Genomic DNA, 22110 nt, shown 5'->3' on the forward strand with positions numbered 1-22110 from the left:
TCCAAACAATAGCAGCTGACATTTTTCTGAAAAGCGCCATGATCCCCTCACTGTGCTAAGTGCATCACGTGCATTACCTCGTTTCATTATATGAGGTAGGTGTTATTAAACCAACTTTTATATGAGGAAACTTACCCAAGTCCACTCAAGACAGTTTAGAAAAACAGACACATACTGAACTGCTCCAATTATTTTTGGGGGTGAGAGGTGCCAGGCCTAGAGCCTCAACCACGCATCTGCCCTCACTCCCTTCTTGTCCTACCTTCCACAATCCCAGTCCAAACTTCTGGGACTTCAGTGAAATACCACTCTGCCTCAGACTGGACTGTCAGCAGCTTGTCTGCTGGGCACTGTGCTAAAGAATGAGATGACTCAGTTGCTCTGTTTTAGAAGAGTTCTAGCTACCCAGATGTGGTTAATTTTATGTGTCCACTTGACTGGGCTAATGGAGGCCCAGATAGCTGGGTGGGTGTGTGGCAGTGACCACTAGACTGAGTAAAGAAGATCCACCCTCCCCAGTGTGGGCGGGTGTCATCCAATCCATTGAGGGCCCAAGTAGAATGAAAAGGCTGAGGAAGGGCAAATTCTCTCCCTCTCTTCTTGAGCTTATATATCCATTTTCTCCTGCCCTTGCACATAGGAGGACACAGGAGCCCCGAGACTCCAGGACTTACTCCAGCATCTCCCTCTTTCCCTCCTCTTTCTCAGGCCTTTGACCTCAGACTGGAAGTTACATCATAGGCTTCCCTAGTTTTCAGACCTTCAGACTTGGACTGAATGTCACCACTGGCATTCCTGGTTCTCCAGCTTGCAGGCGCCATATCATGGCACATTTCAGCCTCCGTAATCATGTAAGCCAATCCTCATAATAATCTCCTCCTACATAATCTATGTACTGTATACCCTATTGGTTCTGTTTCTCTGGAGAGTCCTACCTAATACACCAGGGCTGCTCAAAACTTTATTAAAACAGATTATGACTGGAACCACAGAAGGCGTTTCCTTCTCATATCTCATCAAACAAACAGAAACCAAAAAATGTTCAAACATTCTGCTTGCTGTTCAGTGCTCGAAATTGGTTTTAATTAACCGTTTAAAAAATAGGCTACAAAATAGACAGAAACACTTTTGAAGGAAATGTAGGTCCTAGAAGGGTACACATAACAGAAAACACCCTTAAAGGAAGTACCTCCTGAAAAGTTTATGGTTGGTTGCACAACCTTTGAGGCTGTCTGCTCTGTGCCCTTCTTAAACCATGGTTCTGGCCTAGTTTCAGGCAGAAGCTACCTCAACACTGGGTTCTAACCCTATGGAGATTTACTTGGGGACAAGGAAATTCATGCTTCAAACACAGGCCCCAGCCTGGGAATGGTGCCCTTGAATCGTTTGGCCTGTAGCTGGACAGAGTTAGCGGGGGAGGGGGTAAGGTTAGAATCTGTGAGCCAACAAGCCAGACAGCTATTCTGGAAATACTTTAAAAGGAAGAATGCTTGAACTACATGTGTGCCAAACACCTGTTCTGAGCCGTCCCAACTCTCCTGACTGGGTTTTGCCTCCTGGTGATTCTGGTTTTACAGTTATGGGACAGTAGAATCAAAGGGGAAAAGGCCCTCCTGTATCTGAAGACCATGGTGGCCTATATGCCCAGAACTGTCCCAGGACAAATGAGAGCTCTCATCAGCCCCAAAAAGCACCCACAGGTCAAAAGAACTGGGAGCATTTGAGTGGGGAGGCCCTCTACGAAGGCTTTTGACAGCACAGCCACAAAGAGAAAACCAAAAGGAGCTCTTATATTTGCAAAGACAAACATGTCTGTATAGAGAACAGGTGGAAGAGAAACAAAACTGGCTCTCAGCGACTGTTCCCAGCAGTACCTGAGAAACAGGTAACTTCTATTCCAGAGAGAGCAGAGCTGGTGGTGGTATTCCTAGCAGGGCGGCCTCTCTGCTCACCTCACTCAGCCAGGGCCAAGTTCAGCGACTACAGACTCCGGAGTCCTGACACATGCCCTGCTCCATCATGCCACACTCACCAGGAATGCCTGAATCTTTTCATCAAACCCTTCCTTTTCACTCTACTCTGAAAATTTCTGGCCAGATCAGTGTGTCAGTTTCTCCAGGGTCTTCATAAACTGCCCAGATGGTTGCTTTGAGTCTGTCAAAGACTCAGCACATTCCACCTGGTCCCAAGAAGCTCTTCAGTCACCTCTTTTACTTGCTCAGCAAACCTCTCCAGAGACTTCTCCAAATGTCTTAATTCCTTAATTCAACTTCTTCCCCTGGACCATTCTTTTTCCCCATTAACATCATCCAGCAACCATTCTGTCTTCCAAGTGCTGAGAATGGCTGCTCCATATCCTTAAATATGAGTTTCTGAAAGAAGCGCAATCCCTCTCATAAAGTCTGTATCATTTGAGTTGGGTTTGTCAGGTGCAGGGTGGGAGGTCGTTCTATGCAGAGAGAATGCATTGTGCAAAGACATGTGACATTAATTAACTATAATGTGTGAGCTAAAGACGGAAAGGAGGCATTTAGGGACAAACTGAGATGGGTATTTTGCAGTAAGCTGAGGCATTGGACTTCCATGATACAAACCAATAGAGGTTTTTAAGCAATGGAGTGATTTGACTACTGCGTCTTTTAGCAGTATGTAGGATAACGTGGAAGAGGGAGAAATTAATGCCAGTGTCCTGGCCTTTTGAATGAAATTGCCCTGACTGTAGCCTCTGCGTAAGTGTGTGTTTTTGTAATCTACGGAGTGATGATGGACTGTCCTATCAGGACTGTCCACTTAATGACCCTGCAGGTTTTTTCTGGGCTTCCTGGTAATGAGCTACCTGCAACTAGTGCTTCCCCGTAGTGGGAGCAGCTGAGCATGGCCTCACTTCCTACATGATACTATCCAAATTCTATCAGCTTGGGAATGCAACTCCCCAAAGCAGCTGATGCCCAAGCTCAGACTATTTCTCCCCTATTTACAAGGACACTCTCATGCTTGCCCTATAAAAAGGAAGAGCAATGTTTGGGGTAGGGCTCCACTTTCTGGAGCACAAAGATGGTGCATCAAGCTAGCCCCAATACACCTCTCTACAGGATGATATGACCTTGCTGGTGTGTTTCAGACACCTCTTTGCCCCACAGTACTTCAAACTTCCCCCAGCTGATTTGACCATGGGTGGCCAACTAACCCAAGTCAATCTATATATACTTTGCTCACTAGCTGAAAATGTATAGCCTGGAGTAAAAAGATGAGTTGTGTCAATGGAATTCTTCCTTTTAGGGAGATAAATAGGGAGTACCAAAAGGCTTGGCCATTTAGCAGCAGGAGCAGTTGCTTGAAGAGTGTCGAAAAGTGGGCTAAGGGTGGTGGGAGCCTTGTACAAGAGAAGTTAAGGCGGAGCTGGAAAAAGGAGGGCAGGCCAGCGTGCAGAGAGAAGCGAGACCTCAGGGAAAGGAAAGTAAGAGAGTAGCCAGGCTCCAGACCAGTTTTAGTTTTTATGTTTATTTTGGGTGGGAGGGCGGGGAGGGGGAATGACAGGCTTCTAAATTAAGTTTCAGATTCCATTATTATTTCTACCATTCTTTCACGATCCTATTTCCCTAGACATTTTCTTTTAAGTTACATGAATGGATTTTTGCTCCTTGCTCTTTGTAAGCCTTTAGAATGCTATGGTAGCTATTGTTCTGGACTTCCTGAAAAGCTTTCCTCCAGCCCTCACCTGGTAACACATTCTGATTCCTGGCCACAGGGTAGGAAGGTGCACATGTCCAGTAGACTTTTGGACATAAAAGGCTGAAACTGGGGTGACAGTTGGTTGGAAAGACAGATTTTAAAGGCATCATCATATAGACAAAAACAAATAAGGAAATAATTGTTATACAGCACTTTCAGCATATTAGGTACTGTGTTTGGAACATTACATTAATATCAGTGAATTCTTACAATAACATATCTAGAGATTATTATCGCTTTGGACATGAGGAAACTGAGGCTTAGAGAGTTTATGTAGCTACACGGTCACACAGTGGTAGGGGTCAGAGTTGGGATTCCACTCCAGGATAGGGGGTCAATCTACAAAGCCCAAGCTCCTCCAGCCGTGCTGGGTGGCCTCGCAGGACATGGGAGGACACGAAGTCTACTTTCTAGGAAGATAGTGATGGTGAGAGATCAGGGATTGGAACTCCAGGGCACTCTAACTCCTGAGAAGAGGAGCTGGTAACAGAAAAGAGCAAGTCAGAGAAGTAGAAGATCCAACCAACCTGGTGCTCGGGGAAGCGGGAGGCGGTGAGCGTTTTGAAAAGCGAAAGGGTAGCCAGCAATCAAATGGGTCAAAAACATCACAGAGGAAAAGGAGTGAATTGGATTCGGGAATTAGAAGCTCAAGCTCAACTTTGGTGAAAACCGAATTCTGCTGCTGAAAGCAGAAGGCAAGTTTTAATGAGCACACAAGTTCATAAGAATTGGGGGAGTGAGGAGTGCGAGTAGACTATGTGGGTTGAGCAGGTATTGTACTGCCAACGGAAAAGAGGGAGCCAAGAGTGAGGACGAAGCTCAGAATTCAGAGTTCCAAGGAGGAGCAGACATGCGAGATTAGCGTCGGACAGAAGAGGCGCCTTTTGAAACAGAAACTAAGGAGGTAAGTAAGGCGTCATAACTGGAATGGGTCTGTGCATGTGTGAGAAATTTAGGCAATTCATATATTTGAGAACAGTGAAATCTGTAAAGGTAAAAATAACGAGACGAGCTGTAGCACATATTCGAATCCGGTACATGTTTTTCGAGCTAATTTGTTTTCCTCATTTTACAGATTGGGAACTCCAGGCTCAGTACCTTGATCAAAATCCAACTGCAGGGACCAGCTCCAGAGCCGGCAGCTCTGAGCCCATGCTGTGGGTCGAGGTCAGCGGTGAGTACCAGCCCGGCCCGGGGCGGCGGCCGAGCAGGGCGCAGAAACTACACTTCCCAGTGTGCCCGGCGGGGCGGGGCGGGGCGGGCGCAGGCTCCTTCCCAGAAGCAAAAGCGGAAACAAAAGAGTCTCGCCGGCGTCCCCGCCCGCACACTCGCGCACACTCGCGCTCGGGCGCCCTAGGAAGAGGCACCGGCACCCGGAGCGAGCCAGAGAGCGGCGAGCTGGGGATTCACCCGGCTGAGCCAGCCGAGGAGCCGGCGAGCCGGGCCCGCGACGACCTCACGCCCCCGAGCCCCGCAGCCGCCCCCAGCTGGCCGGTATCCCCGCCGCTCTCCCTGACCCATGGCGCTGAAGCGGATTCAGAAAGTGAGTGCCGGGGCCAGGCCTGGGGCGGCGGGTCGTGCTTCGGCCCCCTGCCCACGCTGACCCCGGCGGTGGCCTCGAGAGACGCGCCGGGAGGGAACGTGAAGGGAGGATGGGCCGGGGCGGGGACCGGGAACCAGAGACGCCGGCGGGGCCAGCGGGCACCCGACAGGTGAGGTGGGAGCAGCGGCAGGTCCTGTGTGCTGGAGGTGCGTGGAGGCAGGGGGCCCGCTGTGCCCTCGCGCCGGAGCTGAGCCCCGAGCCCAGGCTGGAGAGCCTCCTTGGTCTCCAGACCTTCCCGCAGTCTGTGCTGCTCGGTCACTGCTGGATTTTGCCCTACACCCGGCTAGGTTTGGCCCTTGTCATGCTGCTTTCTCCACGCTGTTTCTTAAACCCGTCCTCTTTATGTGCTTGCCTCTCCGGGCTCTCGGGAGGGCCTGGGCCTGCAGCCTTCCTCCGCGGAGCTGTTGGGTTTGTTCTTTCTCTCCTCTGCGGTTGGCTGTTGCTCAGATGCCCGAATGGGGTGGAAAAGCTCTTTTGGGGCCGGGAAACCAGGAGAAACCTCCTGCCCCTTCTATTTTGGTGCCTCTCCTGCTGCCACTTTAGGTCACATAGCTGTAGTGAAAACATAGTTGCTGATACACAACAAGATGACCTCCTGGCTGTGATTCATCGTGAGTCAAGCCAAGCAGGTTTTTTTTCCCCTCGTGATAAACTTATATGTAAAGTTTGAGACACAACAGAAGCTGCTCCAAATTAAATTGTTTGATGCTTTGACACATGGCTATAGAATGAGGAAGAAATGTGTATGTTCATTAAACAAATATTTATCCATCCCAACTCAGTGTTAGGAATTATCTTCTCTTGCATAATGTTTATTGCTACCATCTCTAATGTGAACATCTTACAAAACTGAGGTTGGGGCATTTTCTTTCTCTTCACTTTTATTTCTTTTTGGGTTATCTCGTCTGTTCACTGACACAAGTTTTAGGTTTTTACTGTTATGGTTCATGTGGAGAACACTGAGAATTTGTTTTTTTTTTAATGGGTAGTGCGTTCAGCAAGTTAAACCAACAATGGACAGCATGTTTTGCAAAGAATTTCAAAAGAAATCCTACCAAAAATTTGTGTCAACTTTTTCAGGCATGAATCCACAGAGCAGTGATAGAGATGTATACATTGTATTCTCGGTTACCCTTGGTGTCACTGGTACAGAGGACAGCAACTTTCAGACCCAGCCAGTTTGCCGGGGGTGGGGGAGAGGTCAAATACTAAATCTGTGAAATACTGTTATTTTTTTGTGCCTTTTAAGGTTCCTCTCACTACAATACACATAGCTAATCATCAGCATTTATTGATTAATGTGTTTTCTGATTTGAAGATAATGCAATTACACATTTTTTTCATGTAGATAATTCTAATTTTGAAGCCACACTGAGCATCTTTGCCATGCCTTGTGTACTTATTAATGATGATGTAATGTTGGCTCACATTTGAGGTAAACACATTCTTCCAAGGAAGTCTTAAGATTCCATTTCCTTCTTCCCTAGTTGTGAGAATTTTCACAAGACTTTGCACATCCAGTAGCTTTTAAATAGCATAGAATTTGTCCACAGTAAGTAGGCATTCAAAGAAAATTGACACTATTTGTAAATATACTGGGCAATTATCAATCACCATGCTAAGCCAACATTTTTGGCTTATATTTATAATATGGCATATATGAAAATCATATTTTTAGTAGCTATTAGTTATTACTAGTTTATAACAGTTGTCTGTAAAAAAAAAAGAAATTTGGGATCACATAATATCTTATCTCTGCATATCAATCTTTGGCTTTTCTTCTCTGTTATCAGAAAAGTTGACCTATACAAATCTATTTTCCAGCCATTCTTTCAACTTCAGGAGGCATTTTATTTGATTCCCCACTTTTCCTCTTTCTTTACCTACCTCCTTGACTAGGAGCAAATTCCAGGGGAGCTGTGCTGTTTGCCATATGAACAGTTAAGTTACAAAGCTGTCTTTGATATCATCAGTTTACAGATTCTTTCTGAATCTTGCATGCTTCAGAAAGAATACACGTAATTAACTTTCGGCCTTTCTTTAAAAATGTAATAAAGTAACACTGTCAGGTACCTTCCAGGTCATTGGGTTGTGATTTTCCTGTACCTACAGTGGCAAGCTTTAGAACTGTGCAGAACCTTAAAGAACTCTGCAGGAGTGGAGTGGGGTGGAGGGCAGGGGAATAGCTTATAAGCAGTGGTCCCCAACCTTTTTGGCACCAGGGACCGGTTTCGTGGAAGACAGTTTTTCCATGGGGGGTGGTAATGCGAGCGATGGGGGGTATGGTTCAGGCTGTAATGCGAGCGATGGGGAGTGGCAGATGAAGCTTCGCTCGCTGGCTCATTGCTCACCTCCTACTGTGCGGCCTGGTTCCTAACAGGCCATGGACCGGTATCCGGTCCGAGCCTGGGGGCTGGGGACTCCTGTTATAAGGTAGTGTATCAGAATCACCTGTGGGACATTTTCAGACTGTCCCCACTGCTGTAAATGGAGAGATGTTGAATCCCTCAGATGTGCTGGGGTGGAAAGAAGGTTGTGAACCACTGACTGACATTCTAGTCTACTCTCCTTATTAGAGAAGGAGCTTGAGGTTTGGAATGGAGTGCTTTGTCCAGGTTAATCTCTTAAGAAGTGATTTGGCATGTTTTTAAAAGTTCATAACTTCACTTCATCTGAAAAGATTAAAGATAGTTGAATTAAAATTGTATGAATATACAAAGCATGTGGATATGAGTGCTCAAAATATATTTTTATGCTAGAGTATGCTAAATGATTTAATACTCTGATTTAGACATCCAATGCCAGTTTTGCATTTCGGCTCATAAATTTACAGACCCATGCCCTATTTTTAGACACAATGGAAGATGTTGTCACAGTCACCTGAATCACTAAAGGGAAAAAACTTGAACAAAGTCTGAGGAAAGATCCCCTAAAACATGTCTGAAAAAAGAGGGCAGTTTTTCAGCTGGACATTTATTATTTTCTAGAATTAATTTTGAAGTGTTTATTCTATGAATACTCTTTTAATACCTTGGTAAACTTTTTTTGGAAATCATTTTTTAAAATAATTAATTAATTAATTTTGGGCTGCATTGGCTCTTCATTGCTGCGCGTGGGCTTTCTCTAGTTGCAGCGAGCTGGTAGCTACTCTTTGTTCGGTGCGCGACCTTCTCATTGTGGCGGCTTCTCTTGTTGTGGAGCACGGGCTCTAGGCTCATGGGCTTAAGTAGTCGTGGCTCGCAGGCTCTAGAGTGCAGGCTCAGTAGGTGTGGCGCATGGGCTTAGTTGCTCCGTGGCATGTGGGATCTTCCCGGACTAGGGCTCGAACCCATGTCCCCTGTGTTGGCAGGCAGATTCTTAACCACTGCGCCATCGGGGAAGTCCCTGGAAATAATTTTTTTTAATTATAAATGTTATATCACAATACTGAATGTCTTGAAAACCAGAAAGGGAAACAAAAAAAAAAAGGAAATTCTAACACAGTTATCATCTTAGTATATTTCCCTCTAGATTTGAGTTTTGTTTTGCAAATATAGCAACACAGATGACTATTCCTCAGTGTATAGTTCTGCCGCCAAAATGGAATATTTGTATTTTTAATAGTCAATTTGACTTAAAATGTATATATAAATAGAAAATACTTTATAAGTGTTCTGAACTGTTGAATTTTTTGATTTGTACACTTCTGCATTAAACTATTTTATGTCAGTCTAGAAAACCTTAGGATACTTCAAAAAACAAACAGAAAAAAACCCCCAGCCCTTTGTGGATGGAGCATCAAATGGGAGAAGAAGCTCTGGTTTCTGTTCCTGGCTCTGTGACTTACCAGCTTGTTTCCCTATCCATACAGTGATGCTGCTGATAAGTACAACCAGCATGTATAATATATAATGGTTCCTCTGTGCTAGATACTGTATTAAGTGCTTGACATATATTAATTGATTTAATCATTAGTGGGCCCAAGAGGTAGAAATGATTATTATACCCATTTTACAGACGATAAAACTAAGGCATAAAGATGTTGAGTAATGTACTCAGAATCACATTCTGTAATTGTAAGTGGCAGCACTAAGAGTCCAAACCAGACAGTTGGCTCCAGAGTCCCTGCTTTTAACTATCTCAGTATATCCAGGTAGACTCACATCTTCTATCTATTGTACTTAAACTGAAGGACATAGAGTCAAATGAGTTTATGGATGTAAGTGTTTTGCAAACTGGAATATTCTGTACAAATGTAATGTGGTATTATAATTAAGACCTTGGCATATTTAATCATTTTCACTGATGCATCACTCAGCTTGTTGATTATGCATTGTAAGTTTTTGCTCTGAGGTAATGTGCACTAGACCGGTTAACATGGTAAAAGAATAATGTAACTTTGTTCATCTTTATTCCATCACTTAAAATGTTTCTCCTCCAAAAGGATTTAGAAAAATTGGTGTAACTCATAAATGTTCTGTCAAAAGTATCATTTTATTGTGAGGTTTTCATTTGAGAAAATGGTTTACGAATTGATCTAGCTATTTAGTTCCTATAATGGCTTTGAAGAGTAGTCAACAGTTCAGATTACGCAGATATATTAGAAAGACTTTCAGATTACAAGATTAAGTCTAAGACTCCAGGTTCCTTCAGTAAAAAAGGATATGACTTCTAAAAACATTTTAAAAAGAAAGAATACACTATTCATGCTTCTTGGTAGATAAATGGTTTGCCTTGAGATGAAAGGAAGAAAGTGTTCTTTTTCTAAAAAGCCACTGTATGCATTTTTCTGCTTTTAAATCTTTGTAATTAAGTTCAGTCTTCCTTTTGCTGCCAAGATCATATACTTTTCTTCCTTTATCACAATAAAGGTGTAAAAAGATTAGATAACCTGTCCTAGTTTAAAAGTTCTGAGGTTCCTTCTCTGTGGAAATAAATAGCATAGATCTAATAAGGCTGTTTATGCCTGTTTTAGGAAGCCAGGCACATGTTATAAAAACCAAACCTAGCAGGATGTGGGATCGCTTCCAGCAAAGCAGAATAGCATCCTTATTCATTTTAGTTCCCTGAAATACATGTAGGAAACGTATTTAATGAGCACCACTAATCAAAATGATCAGCCTAATACTTTCCATCAAACTGAGTTAATGGTTGTCTGTAATGTATTAGCTCCCCCCACCCCTTTTTTAAAAAGTGGGTAAACTAATGCCATGTGTAATTTAAAAATTAAGTATTGAGATACTTGTCCTCTCTCCTCTTAACCCTGTATGCTGGATTAAAAAATACTGGAATATATAATATAACCCAGATTTGCAGGGTTTCAGGATTGGAGGGGTCCGTAGACCACCTCAGAACAAATGAAGGCCAAACAGTTTCTGATTCTGGCCTGCTTTGATCTAGATGGCCTCTGAGAAGCTGAGGGTTTTTTTTTTTTTTTGCATTTAATTTGGTCTTGGGATGAATCTGTGAAGGTTCAGTTACATACATTAGTCAGTAGTAAGAGGCTCCTGTGTTCCAGGAGTTGTCCGTAGTATGGGGAGGAAACCATCCTGAACAACTCCATCTAGCACTGCCCGTTGGATCACACCATGCTCTGCAGCTTCCTGTCTTTCCTCTTTCTGGATGTTTCCCCCACTGTTCTGTATTCATATTATCCTGTTTGCATGGCTCTTCTCCTTCACTGACAGCAGATTGCTTATTAGATTCCTAGTCTTCTTTCAGATTTAGGAAAGCCTTTCTAACTGGGGTGAGGTGGGGGGGTTGTTCCTTCACCTTAAACTTCATTAGCAGTAAAATTAACCTATGGTTCTCACTCCAGGTGGCCACCCTCCTTTTGTGAGCAGTTTGGATTGCTCTAGAGGTAACCCAGCAGACTTGGTGGCCTGGGCTCATTGTTCTTCTCTAAACCAGTAAAACTCTTTTTTTTTTTAATTTGTTTTTTAAAAAATGTATGTTGATTACACTATTTTTTAAAATTAATTATTTAATTTTTGGCTGAGTTGGATCTTCATTGCTGTGTGTGGGCTTTCTCTAGTTGCGGCGAACTGGGGCTACTCTTCATTGAGGTGCACAGGCTTCTTATTGCAATGGCTTCTCTTGTTGCGGCACACGGACGCTTAGAGCACGCGGGCTTCAGTAGTTGCAGCACACGGGCTCAGTAGTTGTGGCTCACGGGCTCTAGAGCACAGGCTCAGTAGTTGTGGCACACGGGTTTAGTTGCTCCGCGGCATGTGGTGTCTTCCCAGACCAGGGCTTGAACCTGTGTCCCCTGCATTGGCAGGCGGATTCTTAACCACTGCGCCACCAGGGAAGTCCCATAAACTAGTAAAAGTCTTGCTGGTGTTTTTGCTTCCCCCAAGTTTTGATGTGTTGTATTTTCATCTTCATTTAGTTAAAAATATTTTCTAATTTCCCTTTTGTTTTCTTTATCGAGTCTTGAGTTATTTAAAAATATTTATTTCCTAAATAATTGGAATTTTACAGAGCTTTCTGTTATTGATTTCTAATTTAATTCCATTGTGATCAGAATATCTGTTATTATTTGACTCCTTTAAAATTTTTGAGGCTTGCTTTATGGCCCAGAATGTGGTCTCTATTTTTTACTTACACAATGATAACGTCCTTCCGGTGTTCAGCATAGCTTTTCAATGAACAATGTTCAGTAACTTCTAGTGTTCATTTTGCCAGTGTCTGTTTGGTGTCTGGTAGAGCCTAGGCTATGTTTAAGGAATGAATGCCAAACTAAGACATTTACACCTTGCCAGTGTCTTAGTGTCTTCTCGCACTTCTATGAGCTTTCAGAGCAGGGGTGACAAAAATCAGTTTGGGGGGACACAAACTGCATTTTAAAAAGTGGAATAGAAAACATTAGTGCTTTGGGTATAGTAATGGTGTTGTTTCATGAAATCTTTGTTTTAGTTATGTATATGTATTCCTCTGCGTGTATGTGTTATGGTGTACTAGGTTGTGGTATATAATGTTTTTCTTATTATGACATGCTGTAAGGAAAGTTTGAAAATCACTGTCCCATAGCATAAGATCTTTAGGTAAAATCACTATTGTCAAAAATACATGTCATATACATATATGTGTACATATGTATATAGAGAGAAAACAAATGAACCTATATACATACATACAAGCACACATACACAGATATAGATTCACACACGTTGTAAAATGTTCTAGTCTTAGAACGTTTCTGTTTGATACAAACTGTCAATGCTCCTTGTTTTCTACTACAAGTAGCAGCATTTTATAGTCACTGATGTACAACTGCAGTATTCAAGAATAGTACTGGGTGATATTAAGAGAGATTAATTACTTAATTATGAAAATACTTATAAAGTACCTATTATGTGCCAGTTATTAGGAATAGAACTGTAAGAAGGTAAATATTTGGTACATATTGGTAGATAGGTTTGTGTTTTAAGTGGGTTTTGAGAAATAGGCTGCTACCTTTTTTCTTTTTCCCTGAAGCACCATCTTTCTTGGTTACTGTGAAATAAATAGTAACTTTTGATATTGTAGCATTTAAAATGTTCTGTGTTGCATGTTCCATCGTGTGTCAAAATTCTATTATGTATGTAATTTCCTATCATGTTTTTCTCGCCTTTCAGTGTCTTTGAACACAGACCCTCTCAAAGCTTATGAAGTAATGTACATTTCTAACCATTTATAAGAAAGAAGGCTCCTGGGAAAAGATAATAAGAATTCCTTTTCATTTCTTCATTTGTCACACTTTTGTTTCTCTTGAGCATGACTGAAAAATGTGCAAATGGCCTTCATTCAGTACTGGAGTATTGTTGGCTCCAATGTCGACTGAAAATAATGTGCTCTAGTTATTACAGCCTTGAGGTGAGTATTGTTTTGGAGTGGGAAGAGTGCTGGAGTGGAAGTCAGATGGTCCAAGCCTGTGTCCTGGCTTTGGCTTTGTGACCTTGGCCAAGAAACTCATAGTCTTTATTTTCTTTATCTAGAAATATAATGAGTTGAACTAGATAACTTCTGTGGTCTTTTCTGACTTACAATTTTAAGCACATCTAAATAATGTTATTTGCTGTTTTCCTTTTGTCCAGCAAACAGCAAAAATGGTCACAAAAATAAATATTGAGCAGTGACACTGTGCTCTACTGCTGCATGAAACTTGAGTTAAAATTATGTTTATTTTAAATTGTCAGAATTGAAATAAATGTGGGCATCTTAATGTATAATATAAGATGAATGAGTCTCTAAAGGTATATTACTTTTTGATTAAAGAGCATTTATTTGAGATGCAAATAAGATGTATTTCTGTTTTTGTATGGGCAACATAATGTGCTTTTCTAATTCCATTTAGCATCCATCTGTTTCAAAGGTGTCTTTTGTACTTAAAAGATTATTTTATCCACATATTTAGACAGCTCCCTTACACAACTGCTTTACATGTAGTAGATTTTTTAGATTCAAGTTAATGCACTTATGGAGCACCTTATGTATATAAGGCATATACAAAATGTGATAAGGAGATATATGGAAAAGCAAGGTATAACCAACATTATCTAAGAAATTTTAAACTAGTAAGGTTATGAGATGCACCATAACAACTAGGTAGACTTAGGAAAGTGCCATAAGGAAAATACAACATTTGAGCAGGAGGGGAGTCAAAGGTGGGAGAGGCCAAATTTATTTGGGGGAAATTAGGAAAAATTCTACGGAAAAGGTGGAATTGGATATAGGTTTGGAAGAATGAGTAGCATTTTTTAAGACGGGGAAGCTAGGTTCATAGAGGAAGCTACAGAAATGAAGGCACTGGAAAGTACATGGCTTGTTTGGAAAGGAACAGATAATCATGCTTTTGGGAAGCATTCAGAAAATAGTAGACCATAAAAGTTCATACTGTGGAGGGCCTTGAAGACCCATGCTGACAAATGTGTACTTAATGCAGGAGTTGGGGGATGCCATTGAAGATTTTTGAGTAAGGAAGAAACATTCTTAATCCTATTGCTAGATATACATTCTTGCCCTCATAGAACACAAGATTCTTTACTGTTTGTAGTTATAGATTTGTAGTACATCATGAAAAGGGAAGTACAAGAGTGCCATGGGAATATAGCAGGGACCCTTTGGAGGGTTCAAGGAAAGCCGCCCTAAGGAAATGATGTTTAAGATGAGACATGAGAGTGAAAGTTGGGGAGGGGGTGGTGATTAGGAGTCTTCTATCTGAAAGGAAATCATATTTGAAACTAGAGGCAAGACAGCATTTGGGGGAATTGAAAGTCACTGTGACTGGTGCAGAGAATGTTGGGGGAAAGTGTGGGGCTAGAGAGCAGTCAGATCCTGGAAACCATTTTAAGGATTTATAAATCTTCTATTAAGGCTAATGAAAAAACATTGAAAGGGTTTGACATGGTACTTCAAGAATATGATTTTGACCACAGTGTGTTGGTAGAGAAGTAGGAGGACAACAGGTCAGTTAAGATAGCATTACACTTGTTCAAGTGAAGTCCAGGAGGGTCTGAGCCAGCCTGGTGGCAGAGGGCATTTAGAGAAGGGGATATGTGAGGAAAATTGTGGGTGTTTGTACCACCTGGCCTTTTTGAATTGGTCTGACCCACCATACCTCCCCCTGCTTGGCCTTTCTAGTCAGATCTCTAAGGCTCAGTAATCTGGGCAGTCTCTTCAGACCCCTCCATCTACTGACCAGTTCTTTAATAGTGTCTCCCCGGTTCAAACCTTTGGTTTCTTATCCTGAAATGTCTCTCCTCTGGCTTTTCTCCAACTCTTCTGCCCTTTGGACCTCAGTTTTTCTATAGGATGGGCCTCCTTCTGGGACCCTTTCAGTGGGAGGACCTGGACTAAAGGAGAATCTAAACAACTTGGTACTGATTCGTATAGATGATGGGGCATGAAGGGAAGAAGGAATCATGGTGATCTCAAGGTTTAGAGTTTGGGTTCCTGGAATAAGTGCATTTTTACCATAATACTTCATAAAGTAGATTCAAATACAATTTTTTACTGGGATACCTTGGATTTGTCTAAAATATATTTTTATTTATGTAATTCCTATGATGGAAATATTACATATAAAGGGAGGTTATTGAGTCTTCCCTTTAAAAGGAAGCCATGTTTTAAATTACAGGCAAGGTAGCATTTTGGGAAATTGAAAGTCATATTATGGCTGCTCTAGAGAGCATTGGGGGAAAGTGGTTTCAGATCTGAGACATTGGGTAGATAATGTCCCTAACCTGACCTCAAACATTTATTCTAAATTGTGCTCTTTATAGTTCAGATTTAATAAATATTACTTTGATGTGGCAAAGTCAATAGTGTCATTGCTTTCTTCATCATCTTCCTTTTGTGTGGAATTTGGCTGCATTATCATCATTATTTTTAATAAACAGTCTTTGCCAGAGATACCTGATCCAAAGAGACAGCGAAGCAGCCAGGACCAGTTTATTGAAGTGAATTTGGTTCCTATAACTTAATTAATTGAATGTCATCAGCATTTTGAAGTCTTCAGGAAAGAATCTTCACAGTTTAAAATAAAGATTTTTTTTTTTTTTGCGGTACGCGGGCCTCTTGCTGCCGCGGCCTCCCCCGTTTTGGAGCACAGGCTCCGGACGCGCAAGCTCCGCTTACGGGCCCAGCCGCTCCGCGGCGGCATATGGGATCCTCGCGGACCAGGGCACGAACCCGCGTCCCCTGCATCGGCAGGCGGACTCCCAACCACTGCGCCACCAGGGAAGCCCCAGTTTAAAATAAAGATTTTTTAATTCAAGGGTTTAGAGAGTTTCTGTATTCAGAGACATTTCTGAGAATTGTTTGACATCTCCCTATTGAAATAGCTCTAGTCAACTGGATAAGGAGATCAGAGTCTGAATTATAAGCCCATGAAGTGTTTATTTACAGACAAACCAATTATAGCTCATATATCCCTTTAGAGACAACATCAAAAATGCAATCCAGTAAGAAACACTGTCTTGTTTTAGAAGTTTTGATATAAAGATAGTTGTGTCACATTAATTAATTGCCTGTTGAGCCAGGATTTTTTTGGGGGGGCATTTATTTTAAGAGCCAGGATTTTTGAAATAATGCTTTCATGTGCTTTGGATTCAGTAATTTAGATTTTGGACTGTAAATCAGTCACTATGCATGGGCTGTTTAATGTCGTTTACACACACCCAGTGGGGTATATATTACATCTGTTATGGAGATTTAGACTTTCTGAATGTTGAAACTAGAGAACAACAAAGCATTTTCAGTCTGGTCAGCACAATTTTTTAGAGAATATTTACTGCATAGTGTCATATTAAGTATGATGGTAAATAAGGAAACTGAGTTGTTAGCTTTCCTTCTCCACTGTTCAGATTGGCCTGTTACCCTTCGGGGAGCTGAGAGATTAATGCAGGCCTCTCTGCTCTTACATTCCCTTCTTTGTTTCCTTTTATTTGTTTACTTTCTTTGAATTAGGCTGCCTCATCTACTTTTAGATTTTAAGTCCCCTAGAGGCAGGGACTGTGTCTAGGTTGGTTTTATGGAGAACACTCAGCATATTGTGGGGATGTTATAAACATGCCATCTGTGCCAATTTAAAATTCACTTTCAAGCCTCTCAGTACTATTCTTTGTGTCTAGTTCGATATAGAAATCTGAACTAGACTAGAGGTGCTTAGCCATGTAAGGCTATATGAATTCCTTAAGTACATGTTTTTGTGGACTCATAGTGCCAGTCTAGGGACACTATCTAGATAGGGACAATATCTTGTAATCTGCCTTTCATTATTGTATCTTGTATTTTTATTTTGAAATTTAATTAGTTTTTTTAATGAAATTTAATTAGTTTTTTTATGAGTGTCAGATTGGAATAGAAAACTGCTTCATTGATACAGACTGTCTAGGGGCATACTTTCACCATATTGATGATATTTATTGCATGGTCTATGTTTAAGTATAAGATTGGTTTGTTTTAAGCTTATTTTGTCTAAAAGGAGAAGACAGAAGTTAAAACTATGTATTTCAATTTTCCATTTTAAAAAGCCACCGGAAATGAAATTGAAAGATACACAAAATACATGTATGCACACAGCGTGTTTACTATAACGAGTTTTTTTCATATATGGAGTTGTAGCTAGTCTCATTATTTGATAGCCATCTTTTTTTTTTTTTTTTTTTTTTTGCTGTACGCGGGCCTCTCACTGCTGTGGCCCCTCCCGTCGCGGAGCACAGGCTCCGGACACACAGGCTCCGCGGCCATGGCTCGCGGGCCCAGCCGCTCCGCGGCATGTGGGATCCTCCGGGATCGGGGCACGAACCCGTGTCCCCTGCATCGGCAGGCGGACTCTCAACCACTGCGCCACCAGGGAGGCCCGATAGCCATCTTTTACATTATATGATCTCTCTCTATGTAACTGGCAGTAGAATTGCTGGGTCATGTTCACCTTTAATGATTACTGTCAGATTTTTCCTCTTCCACCTCTTCCTCTTCCCGTGACATATGAGAGTTCCAGTAGCTTCACATCTTTGTCAACATTTGTACTTTTCTTCTTTTTTTATTTTCACCATCCTTTGGAGGTTGTAATGACATAGTATTTTGGTTTTAATTTGCATTTCCTTGATGACTAATGAAGCTGCAGCCCTTCCCATATGCTTGTTGGCCATTTGGATACCCTCTTTTGTAAAGTGTTTATTCAAGTCTGTCTTTGAAAAATTGATCTATAGGATTTTTTTTTAACATATTCTGGATGTGAGCAAAAAAAAAAAGAGTTCCTTTTTTTTGTATAGTTTGAGGTGGGGGATGTCAAGGTTCTTTTTTTTTCCTTTTCCTTTTTTTAAATACATTTATTTATTTATTTTTGGCTGCATTGGGTCTGGCGAGTGGGGGCTACTCTTCATTGCCGTGTGCAGGCTTCTCATTGCAGTGGCTTCTCTTGTGGAGCACAGGCTCTAGGCATGTGGGCTTCAGAATTTGTGGCACATGGGCTCAGTAGTTGTGGCTCTTGGGCTCTAGAGTGCAGGCTCAGTAGTTGTGGCGCACAGGCTTAGTTGCTCCGCAGCATGTGGGATCTTCCCAGACCAGGGCTCGAACCCATGTTCCCTGCATTGGCAGGTGAATTCTTAACCACTGCTACACCAGGGAAGTCCCTTTTTTTTCTTTTTCTATATGGGTACCCAGTTGACCTAGCACCACCTATTGAAAAAATTTTTCCTTTTCCCTCCACTAGAATGTCACTGTGTTCACTTTTAATTTTTGAATTCCAAGTTTGCCATTTTCTTTCCATTTTCACCACATTGATGAAGTTAAAATAAGTGCTCACGGTACCACTCAGATGTCAAACACCATCACTTTTGCTTCTACATCAGAAGTGCTATTTGTTTATTCAAAACAGTGATAATATCCTAAATTGGGTTTAAAGGATATGCTGTCCATTTTTAAAATGTGCAGCTTTCTGTAATGGAGCTTTGTAGAGCCCCAGGGAGCACCACTCACATTGAAATCTATGTGAATGGCGCCCCTTGGAGTTGGCGCACATGGCCTGTGGGGCAAATGCAGCAGCCCTGAGTGCTGCTTGTAATAACTGGCAAATTATAAAAAAAAACAAAAACAAAAACATGATCTTGGGACTTCCCTGGTAGCACAGTGGTTAAGAATCCGCCTGCCAATGCAGGGGACACGGGTTCGAGCCCTGGTCCGGGAAGATCCCACATGCTGTGGAGCAGCTAAGCCCATGCGCCACAACTACTGAGCCTGCACTCTAGAGCCTGCAAGCCACAACTAATGAGCCCATGTGCCACAACTACTGAAGCCCGCGTGCCTAGAGCCCGTGCTCCGCAACAAGAGAAGCCACTGCAATGAGAAGCCCGCGCACCCCAACAAAGAGTAGCCCCCGCTCTCTGCAACTAGAGAAAGCCAGCATGCTCCCAGCAATGAAGACCCAATGCAGCCAAAAATAAATGAATAAATTAATTAATTAAAATAAATAAGTAAATAAAACATGATCTTTTTCTATGCTCCAGCAATCCACGTTTTAACAAACGAGGGTTATTTGTGTTCGAATACTGTGGTGTGCCACAAGTTTAAAGGAGTGGAGTAAGAAAGAAACTCTGAGGCATCCATGTGGCTTTTCAGAATTTCCCAGCTCTTACAACCTTTTAATGTTTCATATTTGAGTTTATTTTTTATTTAGAAAGTAGTTTATTAATTTAACAAAAAAGAAAGAAAGTAGTTTGTGTCAGTCAAGATATTTTATACCAGTTCCTTCCTAGATCACACTTCTGTCCTAGGAGAAACTTTCTTTCTAGGACTCCCTTGAGTGATCTAAACTTTAATGAACACATTCAGAAGGTGAGCCTTGAGGCTCGTAGCTACTCTTATATGTGTTTTCTTGGAGGCACAACTACTTGTAAGTTTCTAAGGATCCAGAGAACCTCTTTCCTATATCTTTTAAACTATTGGGTTGACCAAAAAGTTCATTCAGTTTTAAGTAAAAATAAAAGGCACGTTTTTCATTTTCATGAAGAACTTTATTGAACAAGGAATTCACTAACCGAACGAACTTTTTGGCCAACCCAATATATCTTATAAAGTTACTTTTTTCCACAAATAAATTCTCCTTGAATTTCATGCCCCAGTTCAATCATCAACAAATGTGCCTGACTAGTGACTTGTGAGGATTTTTATTACTATCATAATCGTATACCATTAAAATAAATGTTTAAAACATTGGAGTTGGGACGAGAGTATAAAATCAGAGTCATGATCCCTATTAGAAAGGATGTGGAAGTGCTTAATAAACTCCTGCTATAATTAGTTCAACTGGTTAAATTGAGCTTGGAACAAGTAAGAAAAAAACCCCTCAGTCCATGCCACAGACTGCAGCTCTGAGTATGCGTAGCTCTGTCACCAAGCATTGCCAGTGTTTGGAAGACAGCTTAACTTTGAGACTAGGTCAGCTCAGCACAAACCCCTAACTCCTCTTGGAAAAGCAGCCCAAAGCTATGTCCTGAAAGTAGGTCAGCAGCATCTTAAATAAACAATAAGGATGGCATATTTAGAGTTTTGAGGTCTTCTAAATCAGAAGAACCACAACAAAAAAGACTCAAAAGAATTTTGTGTGGCTTTGGACACTTTGCTAGAATATCATAATTCTGTAAATTGAAAATAGTTGTGGCAGTGGCATGTGTTTTTGATACCTTAATGATTAATATTCTTTTGAGGTTCATTTCTAGATGTTATTATATGTTATTTAAAAGGCCACCTCAGTCTTTTTTAAGTGACCTTCACGATTCTCTCTTAACACCTGTTATTAAGATTTTTTTTATTATATGCAGTCCGCATATCTACATAGGGGAGTAATTAATTCTGATTCTATCGCCAAATCTAATCATTTACATTTTTAAAATAAATTTATTTATTTTATTTTTTTATTTTTGGCTGCATTGGTCTTCATTGCTGCGCGTGGGCTTTCTCTAGTTGCTGCGAGCAAGGGCTGCTGTTCATTGTGGTGTATGGCCTTCATTAGTTATGGCTCACAGGCTCAGTAGTTGTGGCACACGGGCCTCAGTAGTTGTGGCTCGCAAGCTCTAGAGCGCAGACTCAGTAGTTGTGGTGCACGGGCTTAGTTGCTCCATGGCATGTGGGATCTTCCCGGACCAGAGCTCGAACCCATGTCCCCCGCGTGGACAGGCGGATTCTCAACCACTGCGCCACCAGGGCAGCCCCTGCATTTCTAAAAAATAGAAATTTGAGATATCTATGCTCTGCTGATCACGCTATTCCTTTTTTTTTTTTTTAATTGGAGTACAGTTGCTTTACAATGTGTTAGTTTCTGCTGTACAGCAAAGTGAATCAGCTATACGTATACATATATCCCCTCTTTGTTGGATTTCCTTCCCATTTAGGTCACCATAGAGCACTGAGTAGAGTTCCCTGTGCTGTATGGTCGGTTCTCATTAGTTATCTATTTCATACATAGTAGTGTATATATGTCAATCCCAATCTCCCAATCCATCCCACGCCGCCTTCTCCCCTTGGTATTCATATGTTCTCTACACCTGTGTCTCTATTTCTGTTTTGCAAGTAAGTTCATCTGTACCATTTTTCTAGATTCCACATATGTGCATTAATATAGGATATTTGTTTTACTCTTTCTGACTTACTTCACTCTGGATGACAGACTCTAGGTCCATCCACATCTCTGCAAATGGCACAATTTCATTCCTTTTTATGGCAGAGTAATATTCCATTGTATATATATACCACATCTTCTTTATCCATTCGTCTGTTGATGGACATTTAGGTTGCTTCCATGTCCTGGCTATTGTAAATAGAGCTGCAACGAACATTGCAGTACATGACTCTTTTTAAATTATGGTTTTCTCTGGATGTATGGCCAGGAATGGGATTGCTAGATCATATGGTAGTTCTATTTTTAGTTTTTTAAGGAACCTCCGTACTGTTCTCCATAGGGGTTGTATCAAGCTATTCCTTAAATTGTATTGTTTAACTCAAACAATATCAGGCACCTTATATGAAAGGCATTGTTCTAAGTATTGTGGAGGAATTCATGAATAAATGCAAAAAAGTCTTAGTTTTAAAATAATATTCTGGTAGAAGAGGAAAGGGAAGGAGAAAATTAGAATTTCTTGAGCATCTATTATACATGCCAGGTATTAAGCTAGTTACTTCACTTATGTGTTTTCATTTAATTCTCAGTATAGTTCTTCCAGTGATGTTCCCATATGAGGCACTTGAGCAAGAGGTTAAGTGAGTTGCCCAAGGTCACATAGCTATAAGGGTCAGTAGCAAGGCCAGGTCTG

The 22110-nt window shown here is 41.4% G+C and overlaps 1 protein-coding gene across 3 annotated transcripts in view; it reads left to right on the forward strand.

Moving 5' to 3' along the window:
• The first annotated feature begins 5027 nt into the window (after window positions 1-5027).
• The window catches only part of UBE2D1 (ubiquitin conjugating enzyme E2 D1), a 32643-nt gene continuing 15560 nt past the window's right edge, over window positions 5028-22110 (forward strand). Inside the window, exon 1 of one of the 3 annotated variants that reach the window (XM_060102742.1) lies at window positions 5028-5275. In XM_060102742.1, coding sequence (XP_059958725.1) covers window positions 5252-5275 — 24 coding nt within the window. In that variant the 5' untranslated portion in view covers window positions 5028-5251. The other 2 variants (XM_060102753.1, XM_060102736.1) reach the window with 2 other exon arrangements.

This window comes from Mesoplodon densirostris, chromosome 1 (assembly GCF_025265405.1).
Source record: "Mesoplodon densirostris isolate mMesDen1 chromosome 1, mMesDen1 primary haplotype, whole genome shotgun sequence".
Lineage (NCBI taxonomy): Eukaryota > Metazoa > Chordata > Mammalia > Artiodactyla > Ziphiidae > Mesoplodon > Mesoplodon densirostris.